This window comes from Cardiocondyla obscurior, linkage group LG19 (genome assembly GCF_019399895.1).
Source record: "Cardiocondyla obscurior isolate alpha-2009 linkage group LG19, Cobs3.1, whole genome shotgun sequence".
NCBI lineage: Eukaryota > Metazoa > Arthropoda > Insecta > Hymenoptera > Formicidae > Cardiocondyla > Cardiocondyla obscurior.
The window spans coordinates 1821849-1838445 of NC_091882.1; the positions used below are offsets into that span (position 1 = coordinate 1821849).

Below are 16597 nucleotides of genomic sequence, written 5' to 3' on the forward strand. Positions count from 1 at the left end.
AAAACTAAAATCTGCCTCCACCCCCTTTCGCTTTATCGTCGCGAATAATAACAATGTTTTAAAATTACGTCTTTCATAAACTTATGTTATAAAAATTTTTACTCCCATTTCGCATTTTATATTTAAAATTATTTAGCTGTCGTTATAATTCAAACGTAAATTAAGAGTAATAATCATGATTCGTACTTTATGTACAAAATAATAATAATTTTCCAAAAGGATACATAAATTAACTTTGTTAAATCTCATATTTTTGTTTAAATGTGCATTAATTAAATGTCGATTTATTTTTCTGCCTGCCGCATTGCTCTCGAAAATAATATAATTATACAACAGTATTTGTAATTAAGCAAAAAAATATACTGCAATTAACATTTTGCACTGGAGATACAAATATGTTCTGTGTTACATTTATTTTAATATTTGTTCACGTAACATTCCCTCCTTGGTCTCCTGCGTCATATATATTTTCGTGGCGTCCTCATTTTTCCCTGACACATTGAAGGTTCGAAACTGATCAAACGTGAATTTAAATCCTGTTATTTATGAGGAATGATTTATTAAAAAGTGAATGTTTCTCAATAACGACGACAAAAAGGACTGACAAACGGGGCTATCGATATATAAAAGTGACATACGTCTTCTTTACCTACGATATTTATAATCATCGATACGACGCTCGAGAGAAGTATCTGTCGTCGCGCGAAATAATAAGCGGGGATATTTTTACGGTCTCGCTTTTTTGAAGATGATAGAATGCGTAACAGTTGTCGGGGAAAACGAACCCGGTGAATTGAAAATAGCGAACGGAAAGCGGCGAGCGACGTCGGCCCCGGGCATTAATAAGGCTTCGGGCGCGAGCGAGAGCCGGGCAACGTATGCGAAACGATGCCGTTCGCGGCGGAGATATCGGGGCAGCGGCATATTTTCATTGCGGACCGATCGGTGGATGGTCCAAAGTCGACTGTCCGCGACCATGCCGTCGGAAGCGAGCGGCGTCGCGACGCTTGCGCCGCAGGTTCTACGGGTCCGTCAGACGGCGCCCCGACGCTGGTACCGTCGGACGGAGCGATCGGTCGGGCCAACAGTCAGCCTCCAGTGAGCCGAGCAAGCTCTCTTTCCCTCCCTCACGCTCCCCCGTCACATATACATGCACACGTATATACACAGGATACACGCAAGCACACGGCCACATATAAAGACGCAGTTACACACATATACATGTACAGCCATACGCGCACGTACATTCTCTCACTCTCTCTCTCTCTCTCTCTCGCTCTCTTTCTCTCTCTCTCTCTCCGTCTCTCTCTCTCTTTCTTTCTCTCTCCGCCAACATCCTGCGAGAGTCTCCATCCACCGAACGACACGAGAGGGAGTTCGAGTTCCTGGCTTGCCCCTCACGGCTGCAGTGCGTTTCCAAACACCCACGAGACAACCTCGAACTACTCGCACGCACGCACGCATGCCCACGGTGCTGGAGAGACACGAGGACGAGACGTTCCCGAGGCTCCTTACAATTAGTGCGGAGAAGTCGATTGAGTCGGCCGCTGGACAGCCCGCCACGCGACTTGTGTCATTAATATATCAATATTAATTTCGTTTCTTCCTGCCTTCCGGCCGCTATATTAATTGTCCGCCGTACATATTAATCTTCCTGTCAATACCCGAATGCGGGGCATCCAAACAATGCGAAAAGCCGCCGTTCGCAAGTCAGATTCGGTTTAGTGAAATTGTGCTGACTGTCGTAAGAACTGAGAAAATTATATGCGTGTGCGTTAGGGAGAGACTCCCCCATGAGACCGATCGTGCTCCCCGTTCAAGTGCGCGAATTAAATCTCGTCCCGATAATATCATTTTGCAACGTATCCGTTTCGCGGCTACGTTTTTAGTGCCGAAGTGCTTCAGGCGGAAAGAGAGAAAGAGAGAGAGAGAGAGAAAAAAACGGAGAGCGATCCTCGGCAGTTTTGAGATCGCGATGCTGAGAATATAGTACTATCGATTGAAGATTGTTTCGTGAGTCCTGCCGCTCGAAGATTCGCCCCGAGTACAGAGGGAGAAAACTTACGTACGCGGAAATAACGACTCTCGTGGAAAATAAAACGCGCCCCGTCGGAGGCGAAATGTCTCTGGTGAAAGCAAATCTCCGATACTGTCATAGCCGGAGAAAAAGGTAGCACTGTTAGATCGCCGAGCAAAGATCAAATTGAAAACAGCCGAGTAACGTCGACTTGAGAGACACAAAAAAAGAAGAAAAAAAAGAGAAAAAAAAAAATTTAAAAAAGAAAAAAAAAACAAGAAGAAGTTAAGATTTATCGACCATTTCGAGTCGCGCGTCGCAAGGTAGAAGAGATCTCGTCCTTGCAACAAATCGGATAGAAAAGAGTTTTGCAGAAAGTCGAGGAAGGATTCTCTTTCTCATTTGCCGGGCCGAGTGCCGCCAGATCCGGGAAAAATTCCGAACAGTCGGAACGAAAGGATTCAAACGGAGGTTCAACATATATCATAATTTACTACTGAAAACCTGGACGCCGGGACAACGATTGGCATCTCTCGTTGCGATACCGCCAGCAGGTGACATTGACGAGATAGACACTTTTGCGCTAGTTGACCGCCGTTATCGAGCTCGCGATAGTCCACAGCAGACAGATCGCGAAAGTGGACTTACGAACGTATGCTTAATTCAATGACCTAGTGTTACGCGAAGAAAGATTAAAAACAGGGGACAAGCGAGAGACGCATCGTCGCGGCGTAATGAGGTCTATAATGTGTAAATAGGTGTACATACAAGTTCTTATATTACATAAACGCGCGTGATTTTTTTTTATCCGAGCGAAAGAAAAAACGATTTTACCTCATTTCAGTTTTTTTTTTACTCTCTCCCTCGCTGCCTCTCTCTCTCTTTTTCTCTTCCTCTCTTCTCCTCTCTTTTACTTTATCTACACTTCGCTATCGTTTTCTTCTCGCCTCGTATCGTATATACCAATTAACTTCCGCGTATGTGTCCCGTATTCGATAACAGAATTTAGATTAAGAATCTACCGCGCTTTTAACTACGTGTAATTAATAAATCGCTAATTCCGCGTATATTTATGGAAGTTATTATTAAGGCATGCACGTGGCTTGCGAGTAACACCTTCGTACTCGCGTTAATACATGTTACATACACATAACGTTATAGGGTAAATACGTGTAAATAATTCTACAATCTGTAATCTCTGTCGTTCTGAAAAATTTTTTTTTCCTTTCTCACTGATTTCGTAGTATTCGAAAAGCAGGTCGGAGCAGTACGGGTATCCAGCGCTTAGCCTTTTAGCCCCGACGCGATAATTAATTAGCTCGCGGGCATCGTTAGAGTGAAACAACGTCAAGCCGCTCGTAGGACTTGAGGAAAGAAAGCGAGAGAAGAAGCGTAAATTGAAGTGAAACGAGGAAATCGCGTTTCCGTCACGAGAAAGGAAACGTACGGGCGCGTAAATCAATTATCGAGTTTTAGACAAAATCGCGCCTTCACAACCGTGTCAAAATGGCTGTCGCCTTGTGAAATTACTTCGGGAATCTGTGCTAGTCCTAAAGAAAAATTTTCTTACGATCGCCGGCACTTTCTCAAGAAAACTTTTCTCGCTTCATTTGCCTCCAGGCTATGTAGGCTGCTCAAGCTTAATATAAAGAAAAGATAAAAAAGATAAAAAAAAAAAAAAAAAAAAAAAAAAGGAGGGGGACCAATTTTTTACTCTTATTCTCATAGATTCTATCACTTTCTCTCTTTTTCTATCTTATCTATCTTTCTCTCTCACTTTCTCTATCTACCTTACCTTGATACTCTTAATCAAGTCAGTCGCCCATTGGACTTGTCCATAAATCTCTGTACACTCTGTCTGTGTTAAGTCTGTTGTGGACCAGTGAATGCAAGAAATACGAGGAACGAAGTCGCGACTCATGCAAGCAATAAATTAGAGACCAACTAAGTATGACCACGGCACCGAAGACGTAACGGAAGTAACGTTACGACCACAGGAAACCAAAGGTGTCCGGTTACGCCGAAATTAGCTAAATCTAAGCTAAACTAGATTCTAAAAGATTTGGTCCAATAGAAAAAAAACAACAAAAAAAAAGGACGGTTAACAATTGTCGAAGACGAATTTTAATCGCACTAGCTTCGCTAAAGAAAAATAATACGCGAGAGTCACGCTTAAATTAAAAAGAAAAAAAAAAAGATAAATTACGCAACGGTGCACCACCGCGAGACTTTTAATTCAAGCGAAAGGAACTCCTAAAACAAAATACTTTCTTCTTTTTTCTCGATTAAGTGAGGTGCCGTCGTGATTTATCTTTCGAAATATATCCATCGACCACAGTGGGAACAACAAGCACGAGCAACGAAGTTGGCTTCGCAAATCAAATTACTGTTTGAGTCGGGAAAATAATCTCAAGCAAGAGGCAACGACGGCTTCCACGGGAACGAGACGCCGAGAAAACGCCGGGGAAGAGTGTGCGCGGAAGCATTTGCATATTCGACAACGATGGCATTATCCTGAAACGGGCATGACGCCCTTGGCCTCGAGATGCGACGAGACCACCACCCTCCTATTGCTGCTGCTACTCGAGCTAGCACCCGGGGCGCGTTGCTATTCGCGTGCGGCCGCAGCCTCCGCTTCGTCTTTACCGAGATAGCATCTACAGTCCTCGGCGAGGGTGCGAGTGATGCCGCTTCTCGGCAGCATTATGACCATCGCCGTCGATAATCCGACAACGGCGTCCACGAGCGTTTTCGAGGGGAACATGACGTGGTTTCGACCAATCAGTGGCGGCTCTACGTTTCCGAGTAACGAGGCCCTGCCGACACGTGCGATCGCGAACGGTAAGCAACGCCGGCGCCCGGCCGCGACGGCTACCAGTGATCGTCTTGGTCGCCTCCTCAGCGGTGGAGGTGTCGGAAAGAAATCGAGGAAAAACGCGGCTAAGACTAACAACGAAAATCACATCGACGGCGGCGAGCAGCGCAACACCACGACGGGGAAAGAGGACGACGAGGCAGAGAGAAGAGAAGCTACCCACCTGTGCGGCCAGGATTCAGAGACTCGAATTTGCGGCGGGAACACCGCGGGCGGGACGAACGGTCGGAAGATAGCGTTTATCGACGAAAAACGAGGGCCGGGAGTAAGCACCGGGATCGACGGCGGTGAGCAAAGTGTCAACAGTTCCAGCGCAAACAATTTCACCGAAAGTGTGGGCGCGAGTACAGGTGCGTCGAACGGCACGCAGGAGGAAGTCACGGTCGAATACGGGAAGGATTTGTTGCCCTTCGGTTTCAGCGACACGATGGAAGACACGATAAATTCGTTCAACGACTCGTTCAACGGCAGCTTCCGTCATCCGTGGAATATTAGTTACAACGAGACTTTCATTGTTCTGGAGGGTATGTACCCGTCGGGATATACTCTACCGCATATTATACTCGCGTCTATTCTCGCGACGCTGCTGATGATCGTGATCGTCGTGGGAAATATGCTAGTGATAATCGCCATAGCCACGGAGAAGGCGCTCAAGAATATACAAAATTGGTTCATCGCGAGCCTCGCGGTGGCGGACTTTTTCCTCGGCCTCGTCATCATGCCGTTCTCTCTCGCAAACGAAATAATGGGCTACTGGATCTTCGGTTACTGGTGGTGCGACATTCACTCGGCTATGGACGTGTTGTTGTGCACGTCCAGCATCATGAATCTGTGCCTGATCAGCTTAGACAGGTTTTGGAGCATTACGCAAGCGGTCGACTATTTGAAGAAAAGAACACCAGCCAGAGCGGCGCTTATGATTGCACTCGTCTGGCTGTTGTCAGCGCTAGTTTGCATACCGCCGTTACTCGGGTGGAAAAGACCCACTCCGGAAGAAGAATATCCGAAATGCAAGGTAAGTCACGTATTACGAAACGAGATTTATTTTTTACTTCCCCTAATTATTTAGTAATTATTTTTTTTTATTTTTTTCTATTTAAGTTACGTAATTTAAATAATCGAAATAAAATCTTACTTCAAGCGGATAATTATATAAACTAGATAATTATATATAAAAATCTTAAATTATGTAGTTATATGAGATCGTTATAATAGAGATGCGGAGGATATTATCTATAATCTTAAATTTTATCTCTTTTAATTATTAAATCGATTAAAGGATTATTATCGCAAAAAAAAAAAGAAAAAAAAGTAGTGCAATTTCGAACTCAATTACTTTAAACGATAATGAAAAATATCAGATTCTATTCAACATTCAGATATTTGATTCCATTGATTACAATGGATACTATAAAATATAAAAATATATTACTATAAATATATCTCGTTATAGCTTATAAATAATTTAATTGGACGAATCAACATCTATGCTAAATATAGATTAATTAATTTCTTTTTCTAAGAAATTAATACGCGCAAAGAGCAATGCGGCAGCTAACTGCCGTGCAAAAAAAAAAAAAAAAATCGAGCATTAAACAAACATAAATTCGCGGGAGAGGCTGCGGAAAAAATGATACAGAATTCCAAATGGATTTTATATCTTTAAAATCCTTTTTATCCCACGTACATTACCGGCGAGTGAATAGTCAAAAAGGCAAGATATAGCCAATGTATAACCAATTTCCAATCCGAATATTTTCGTCGTGTATCCCGTCGTGGACACGCGAAAAGAGAGAAAAAAAAAAAAGAACGAAACAAGCCGGAGCAGGACGGTTGCTTTTCATGCAATAGCGAAATCATCTTTATCCCCAGTGCCTTGAATCCCGTTCTGCGCTGATCTCCACAAAACGGTACTGTAGATTGGATTTCTATACGCGACAGTTCAGTCTACTGGCTCGACATACCGAAACTCCCCGTCGTTTACCGGTTACTTTCTATCATTTGCGTAAACCAGACATCGGACGTTTTACGAAACGCTTTCCCCCCACGGTCCTCGAAATTCTATTGTAATAAAAAAATCAGTCGCGACCGTATAAATGATTGTCAACGACGTGAAATATTACGGCGGACTGTTTTATTGAAATTATTAAATAATTCCGGGACGTATGAATGTTTCCTATAAATTTGTGAAAATTTTTCTTATTCCCCGGAGAAATAAAAAATTGTGGTACGAATGGCCGTTTTTCGGGCCATTTATATTGCGGCTTCTTACTTACGGAAAATACATAATGTACGAGATGATAAAAAGTGCTTTCGGCGCTATTATAATTGCACACGCTGGCGCATGATTGAATGCACCCTTAAACTTCTAACGGAACTAATTAGCGGGTATAATTGAGCCATACATTCCTACGGCGTATAGTAGCAAAACTTGCTTGCTACACGAATTGCTGCGATGGATTATGCAGCGTCTTGCAAACGAAAAAGGGAGAAAAAGAGAGAGGGAGAATATGCGTGTACGTTTCATGTGCGCAGCACGCATTTGCTGTTTTTATATCTGCGCAAAATACACTCCGTGTTTAATAACGGCAGGTCGTAAACTGATTGCGTACTTTCCTCATTAAACTGTATTACCTGCATATTAATGACGAACTATTAACTGAAATTCAAGAGTTTACGCATTTCAAGTAAAAAACGTCGCATTAAAAATTATTATCGCAATATATTAGCGGAATACATTACATGTATATCATGTAATAATTGATGGGACAATAGCGATATGAAAAATAGCAAAGTCTAAATTCAATCATGTGAATAAAGAGTATAATTTGAATGGCAGCAACATATCGTGACGAGTTGTGATTACGTGCACGAAAATCGTGCCTGTCAGGAAGATACGATGACAAGCGATGAATGAAGATCTTGAATACGTCGACGTTACAAAAAGAAAAAGAAGAAAAAAAGAAGAATTAAAGTCGATATTTTGCTCATAGATTGACGATCTATCGCAAATGTATCTTGTTGCCTGTAGTATCCGCGGCTCTAAATTAGTTTTCCTTTTAACGAAAGAGAAATAAACGATCGCGAAATTTAATTTAATCTTTCAAAGTTTTTTTTTTTACTAATTAAAGAAATTTTTTTTCTCTCTATTTATTAGTTGTTACTTTTTAATTATTCGCAGACTTTTTTTTTATACTTCTATTCAAGAAGTTATTTCGGTGAACATTTATTAAATTGTACTCTACCGTTCTATCTTTTCTTTTTTTTTTTTTTTTGCGGTATTATGTTGTACTATACACACCATTATAGATCTGACAATCTTGTTCCACGATTTCTTTTTCTTTTTCATCCTTTTTTTTTCTCATCCATTCAACGAAAGACGCGACATGAGGCCCTTCCGACCGACGATATTACCGTTGGATTTTTCTGGCCGGTGACAAATGGAAGAGCGACAAGCACCGCGCGACTGGAACGGGAGAGTCGGGCAGCCGCAATCGCAATCATCGCGGTTTAATCTTTTAATGCGATTAGATTGACGCTTCTTTAGCTATTAACAAGAACGAATGAAAAGCGTGATTTGTCTTCTTCACTGTTGCCCGCTTATCTTTATTTCACGAAGCTTAGCACGATTGCTAAGGAAATAATACACTTCGTCTCGCATTAAACGAGGTTTCGTTATACGGACTATTCCGGAAAAGTAATCGGATGGTTTTTCCCGTCATAGATGATAAAATTAAAATCGATTTTTCGTCGTACCTTCGGCGAAGATAAATTGATAAGTACAGGCTCGCTAAATTTACTAAGTATTTTGAGCAGTGCTCATAAATATCGCCGAGTAAATTATTCTCCGTATTTCAATTACTTTCTAATAACTCGCATCTATAAGTAACGTCGAAAATTACTAAAAAAAAAAAAATTAAGCGCGCCAAGATATAATCATTAATTCTAAGTTCTGTTTCTGACATATTCTACACCCGGAACGCGAGCACTTATAAAACGTTTTGCAAAGTTTATAGCACCCTCCGAAGTATCTGCATTTGTTAGGGAAAGTACGCGGGTAGGCGGGGAGGGAGGGAGTTGGACGGAATACGTTCAGGAAGGAAGTAGTTCTCACTCTTGTCTTTTAATGCGATTAGTTTAGCAGCTTCGCTACGATGGAACAACGTGCAACGGAGTGTAAGCTACCGTTTACAATGGAATAGTAATTATCTCTAATAAGTGACGGCGTGTTTAGTATGTGGCTTTTACTCGGCGGTATCGCGAAGCAGCAGGAGAAAAAGAAAAAGAAAAAAAAAAGAGTTTTACTTTTATGTTGTATTTTAAAATTATAATTGGTTTCTTTCTGCAATGTTGCGTAACGCTCTCTACGCGAAACAAGCGACATCGCAATTAAAAGACTTGTAATTATTGAAACTGTCTACGTAATTTTTCGGATCGTAAGCATATCTACGAAGTGATTTACGCGGTTAACTCCATTTGCAGGCAAGTTTATTCGTATTTAGAAGCAGAGACTCGCGAAATCAATCACTAAATGGATTCTCCTAACTTTTTACGACCGTGCAAGAATGCCGCGTTGCTTTGCAAACTCAAAATCGAATTGCGCCATTGTTGCTTTTTTTTTTAACATACATTTTACCTGCGCGGATGTAATACGTGCGCGCGTAATACGAAGATGCATTAATTGATTAGAAAATCTTTCGATTTCGCTTTACTTCTGCGCCGTTACCACGCGAAACGCTTTGTGTTATCGTATAAAACGAAACGAAACATTTTTCGAGAGAATATCACAGTGACGACGGCGCTGCCACTATTATTGTAATAATTTTTCTACGTGGAATTAATATCTATTTAAATATCCTTTGATGAATAAATGCCGCAATTATTTTTCCCGTGTATGCCGTTACATTTTAATTATCCAAGAAATAAGTACATCTCGATTTGTCGTTTATTACGTAAAAGGAGCGCCTCGATGAAAAGTTGAACAGCTCAAGAAAGCGGAAATTATTACGAAAGTTTTAAATGGATATATCTCGATTGTCATGTAATTGTAATTTTTTTTTTTTTTCCCTCCCCAAATACTATTAATTTTCGTGTTTGGTTATAGAAATTATTATGACGTCGGGTGGTACTAAAAATTGTCTAGTATTACACGAGGCGAATAAATCTAGAAATATAACGCCCATACAAATTTATTCCGTCTTGCTGATAAAGAGGCGCCTATTATTAAATATGAAATTATCCAGAAGATCGTGCAAAGTCTTATAGGAATCTAATCGTCATTCGTGTGTGACGACCTATAGCTATTTGACATTTTATCAGCTCTAAAAGTTCAAAGGATATACGCATGAATGTTGTACATTATTCTTAAGATTGCTTGAAGCGTCTAAATTTTCAGGGATTTTATTTTAAATAAAGTTTTAAAGCAAATTACGTGTACGATTTTTTTTTTTAGGAGAAAGAGGGGCGCTAAAAGATTTATCTTTCACTTTCCGCGAGCAAACAATGACGAGAAGTGACTGAGAAAATGGTGAACGCGATTAGAAACGCTTACAAATAACTCGCTATGCGACACGCCGCATTTTGTGGAACACTTCTCAAAATTCCTCAGATTGTCGATAGGATACAGATTCTCTTCTATTGTATCTGCGTTCCTCGCCATGCCAATACCGTTCCGCTCATGACGTTGCTTTATAAAACTTTCATGGAATTCGAGAGATGCGCGAAACCGAATGTTCGTACCTCGGGATTGCGTTACTTCCCAAAAGAGCAATTGCGAGAATCACTCCCAAATGCATTCCGCATAAACATATGCAGCTCGCTATCTTGGCTCATAAAGTATGTCCTACATGTTAACCGCGAAACGCATAAACTATTTGCGCCGCGTAATTAGCGTTTTCTCTTACGTACGTGTCGAAAAGAATAAAAGTCGATGGACATTCGTACATAAATTTGCATTTCACTAACTTATTTACGTTTACGATCATTGAATCACAGTCTTCCATAATCCCTTGCTAAACGAACGCGTAGAAAATGTTTTTCGCTCTAAATTGCGCGAATAATATTCTTCCGCGGAGTCGCGAAGCAGTAAACCGAATGATAAAATACGTTAAGTCATTGTTTGGCACTTGAACGTGCAAAAGCTCGCGGTGGCTTCGCGCAATTACAAAAAGAATCGCGCGTGGGACGTGGAATAGTTGGCGCAAAATCCGAATCGTTCGTTTCGGTGATATTAACAAAGCTCCGGGGGCGCGCAAGACGACATTTTAAACATGATTTGTTTATTTTGAAATGCACTTGAAAATTTTCTGGCATTAGCCGAAAACCTAGCTGCCTGCTCGGGAAAATGAAGAGAGCGGAGAAGTAAAATTCCGAGGCCGTGACCCGATTCGATTCTTTTGCGCCGGTTGTATCTTCGTTACAGCGTATTCAGTTTTCAATTCGATTAAAAGGATCAATTTCTTTTTTTTTTCTTTGATTTTTTTTTTTTTTTTTTCTTTTCCCTCTCTCGGCTTTCCCTCATTATGAATAGTATGTTACCGATGCTTCATTAAACACTTTTAATTGGTCGCCGTGTCCCGCCGGCTGGTATCTTGATAAAGTGCTAACGACGCGTGAAATCTTTTTCCGAGGTAAATCACGAAACTGCTTAGTCTAATTGCCCGGCGTGTTCTAAGCGTTAAATTAACACAGCGCTGGGAGGGTTCCGCGAACTTTTTATTTCGTTTATCTTTATTTACTCCGCGTAATTCAGAGTACGACAAAATAAAAGCGGCGGCGAGGCACGCAAACGCAATAATTCTTTGAAATAAATATTCCACGTATAATCCGCAGTTTGGACGTAAGCCAGTTTCGTTAGACGATACAAGTCTTGAATTTACCGGCCTAAAGAAGAAATAATGGAATCTTGGCGCGTAAATCGCGTGAGATTTCGTTGTTTTTTTAATCGCCTGCGCTATTTTAACGTAACGCGTAAACTATATATATTTGTTAACTCGCGGTAACGGGTTGAAAATAAACTGTTGTCGTGATTAGCTTCGTACGTGGGAATTGATTACTCGCCGTTAATTTCTCAGCAAACGGAATGCGGAATGCTCGATCATTTGAAATCAGGGACCGGTCTCTCGGCGTACATTACGCGGTTTTCCTGTAAATTATAGAGGGTCGGTTAAAATCGACGTCCGACGAACTCCGCCCGTCGTTAGAAGAAGCGACTCTCGGCTGCGAATCGCCGGGGTAATTGCGCCGAGCGATAGCGTTAATCGAAATATCTCGGACTTCAATTCGGGGGCGCGAGAGGCGTGTCGCAGCGAGATGTACCAGGAATAATGAAGAGTGGCGGCGCATTCGCTGTTTAGTTTCGCCAATATTTCGCTCCGCTCTACTACGGAATACGGAACACGCTCTTTTATTATTTGTGACACAGTTATTTCTATATTATCCGTGCGGGCGTTATTTTTCCGTTCGTTTCACCGTTATATTTAAACGCGGTCTAATGTTACCTAGAACCCAAAGATATTCCGCGCTTTTATTAAATAAACTAATTGAAAAAGTAATAGCGGTAATTACCGTACGTTACAACTTGCGGTATCAAGCCGTGATTGAAATATGTATACTTTATAACAAAGTACAAAAATTTACTACTAACACACACGAGCAGATGTTGCTAGCTGAGTGCAAAATATCGTCGAATAGCCGCGCGTTACACAATGTTGCACGCTTTACAACACATTCGAACTTCTTTTTATATATATATATATATATTCCATGGTTTTGAATTTGGAGCGCCGACAGACGGCATTAAATTTCACGAGGCAATCAGCACGCGGTTTGCTCTGAAAATTAAATCGATACGCCGCCACGTATTGCCATATTAAGTCCGTACTGCATGACCGTCAGTGAGTGCCAGTAGTGAAATCGAGGTCGAGTCAGCCCATACGTCAGGGCGAGAACATGCGGACAGCCACCTTTGTCGTGGGCAAAGTACGAACGATCAAAAGGCTAAAGAGCGCCAATCAAGTCGGGAGTTGATATTGAAAGCCGGCCGCAGCTTGAAAAAGAATCAGATCGGAGAAAACTCCGATTGCAAGCACGAAAAGGTAAACTGGAGGCTAATTCATTTGGCGAAACGTTACAATCAAACGACTGATTAATCTACGTGCGTATTTCCTTTTTTTTTCCCCTTCCCGCTTAAGATTCCTTTGCCGGCACGCATTTCGCTTTACGCGTTTTTCCGTTTTCCCTTTTGTTCGCGCTTACTCTCTTTTGACGGCGCCCGAGTATAAAAGTAATATACGAGCGTAACGGCACATGGATTTATGTTCGCGCTACTCCTTTCTTTTTTTTTTCTCTTTTTTTTTTCTTTAAATAAAAAGGTTTAACGCGTGGTACTTTTTAAATTATCATGTTTGCTCTGTATTTTATATCAGGTGTGTGTTAGCGTCGTTTTCGTCGGCCTCGCAAACTTATCACGATTATTTAAATTTATGTAAATAAATTTTTAATATGTTAGATTTGTTTAAACTCAATTTTTTTTTCCTTTTTATTTTGCTACTCTTTATAATGCTCGTACTTATTAATGTTAATGAACTAGATTGCGATTATGAATAATTGCGAAAACATTGAAGATTAAATCTCCATTTTTATATGGAAAAAAATATTGGATCACAAAATTTTCATCTATGCTGCACGTTGAATTAAATTAATTTCGTAATATTTACAAAAATGTCTACCTTACTTTGCGAAAATTCATGCGGCTAACATGCGGTCTTTTTTTTATTCTTCTTTTTTTTCTTTTTTTAGACGGTGTTTGTAATTAATTTTTAGCTTATTATAATGAAGTAGATATAACATTGCGTTGCTTCGGGCTATAAGGCTCGCATGCCAGAGAAAACCCTAACGCGTTAAAAACTTTTCCGCAGTATCTTATTGCAATCGGGATTAAGCTCCGACCTCTTTCGTTATTTTAACGATGATATAATCGACTTGATAAAAATGCCGAATAACGATACATTACTCGAATGCAAATTAGATTATGCAAGAATAACGATAAGTTTCGTTTACTACAGACAGGCTTTAATTTATTGTCTGTTTCATGAGAAGAAGAAAAAAAAAAAAAGAGGGAAATAGTCGTTTAATATTTGTCTGATCTATATATTTTTTTTTTCCACGCTGTTACAAGAGTAAATCGCTGATACTTATGCTCTCGAATAAGTTTTCGAATTTTCAAGAGCCCTCTTCAGTCTTGTCGACTGGAGTACGAGTATGCTCAAGTAGTCATCCTGATTACGTCGGTAAACTTAAAAGTTTTAATCTACTTCCATAAATGATGAAGACTTCATAACTTCCTAGTTCACGCGAAGTTTCTATTCTTCAATATGCCCCGAATGAAAACACAAAAGATATATTTGTTTAAGAACAAAGTAATTATTGTGCCGCATACTGCATTTAACGCCCCACGCATTTACGTCGTCGAGTCACCCTCAGCACCGTTTAATACGGGGGACAATACGTGTTAAGTGACCGGTGACTGCTACCGCTAATTTAATTGCTTTTACTTTCTATAGGAGGTGATTAGAACAAAAATGCCATTTAACCAAACGCTTCGGCGCGCGACGAGTGTCCGGCCGCGTTCCATCGAAAACAAACGCGCATTTTTCGCGGAGCGATAAATTATCGATTTTGGGTATCGTCGCGGTCGGGGAAGTATCCCGGGGCCGGATTTAGAGCTCGGGCGACGCGCAGCGCTCACGTGAAATCTGTACAAACGCAATGAGACAGAAAACATTAGTTTTCCCCCTGTGGAAATCCGCGGGCGTCAACGTCACGGCGACGTTGACAACGGCTTTAAGCTTTCTCGACCGTCATTCACCGCCGGGGATGCATTTCACGGCGCGGCGTCGCGACTCGTAAGCAATTCCGGAGTAATTCGCGGTGACGCACGGCTCATCGTGTTCTTTGGTACGCGGACGGTGAAGACGCCCCGCGTCATATCGCCGCGGCGTGCTTTATTAAAAAATTTCCAGGACAAGAGGCATTCGGCATCTCTGTCCTGGGATCGGTGGCGCGAGGTGACCGGCTTTTCTCTCACCGAGCGGCCGCGTCTCATCCGACGTAGGGGGATGTTTTTTAATAAGATCACGCCCGTCCCAGTTCGTCGTGTCTCTCTCCTTGTATTGCGTTCGTCGGCCGACTACGCGGCGATGCGCTCTAAAATTCCGTACGTTCGTGCCGGTATCCGCGTGCAGACGATATCCGGGTGGCAGCGATCTTGCGTGCTGCAAGGGACGGAGCGGTGGCCCGTGGGCTTCCGCTTCACGTGAGTTCATCGGGCGCACCGGCGCGCGTTTACCGAGCGATTGGCGGGATGTATCGAGCGGCGGTGGCGGCCGAGAAAGAGTTCGCAAGGAGCCCCGCTTAAGCGGGGAAGGAACGATAGATAGATTAATAGCTGCCGCGCGTGAAACACGAAAGTATAAGTGGCAGCCAGTAATCGAGACACGATATTGCGCGCGAAAGGAGGTGCGTTATTAGTCGCGCGAGAAATCGCCGTTGCTTCCACCGAGTGGATTACATTATGGATTCAGATTTGCGCAAGGCAGGTGGGGTGTATATGGCGGTGAACTAATGGAAGAAAATAGCCCGAAGGGGAGGGCAAGCGGGGTGAAGCAACCGAGAAAACCGGGATTCTGAGCTTTTACGAGATTCAACGCTCCGTTGTATTCTACGAGTGCGCGTAGCGGTTCGCGGTAGAGTTTCGACCGTGCGCGATCATTCCGCCGCTTTTTATTTCGCAATCATACTTCTGGGCTAACGGTGTACTCGTGCCGGTAAGATCTCGGCGATCGCGTATACGTCGCGGGCAAATAGCTAAGATTCCTCCGTTTTATTTTTTAATCACCGCCAGCTTGTTTTATAAACAATCAATTTTATCTGTTGTTTTAAATTTAATTTCTATTATTTTAAAATTTTATGTCTATTATTTTTCAACGCGCATACGCAATCGTACGTGGCATATTTTTATTGCAAACAGAAGTGTACTAGAAGAGTAAGAATTAGAGCGCGTGTGTTGAATTTCTTCGGTAATTTTTTTGTTTTGTTTTATTTTCGTTTTTTTTTTAATACAGGCAGCAGATCGAGGAACGGCCGGCTTGCAATTTTTTTCGTAGATTTTTTTAGTCTCGTTTTGTTGCCGCTGCTGGTTATTTTAATTATATTCGAAACATCGTAAGGTCGAAAAAAAATATTTTGTACATCACTTTGCACTTACCATATTTTTATCGCGAGTTCCTCGCGGCGTAATGGATCGTAAGTACGTTTTCACGTTAATTTCTAATATTCATCTTTGTTATACCGTCTGCAAAAACAATCTTCTTATTTTTATTAACTCGCTACGTAACGGAGGGAACACGCGTTTCGTTCAACAAGCTACATCTTCGGAACGATATTTTTACTATTAAATAAATATCGTCCGAAGTAGAGAGGCGCAAGGAGAAAAAAAAAAAAAGGGAAGAGGAAACGTAGAAAGATAACGCTAATAGCTGGTTACAAATTTAGAAGAGAAGAGTGATATCGCTCTAGATTCGTACTCCGCTCTCGTGGAATCGTAATGCGTCGGAAACTCTTCTCGTCGAATGTTAGAAAGCAGCGAGTGGCCCTATTCAAGGTGCGGATCACATGCCGAGCTAGGAATTCGAGGCGAGGAGCCA

At 41.6% G+C, this 16597-nt stretch overlaps 1 protein-coding gene across 1 annotated transcript in view; it reads left to right on the forward strand.

Moving 5' to 3' along the window:
- The first annotated feature begins 1779 nt into the window (after positions 1–1779).
- The window catches only part of Octalpha2r (alpha2-adrenergic-like octopamine receptor), a 94954-nt gene continuing 80136 nt past the window's right edge, over positions 1780–16597 (forward strand). Inside the window, exon 1 of the mRNA XM_070669557.1 lies at positions 1780–5907. Within this exon, the coding sequence (XP_070525658.1) occupies positions 4702–5907 (1206 nt within the window). The 5' untranslated portion in view covers positions 1780–4701. The remainder of the gene's footprint in view (positions 5908–16597) is intronic.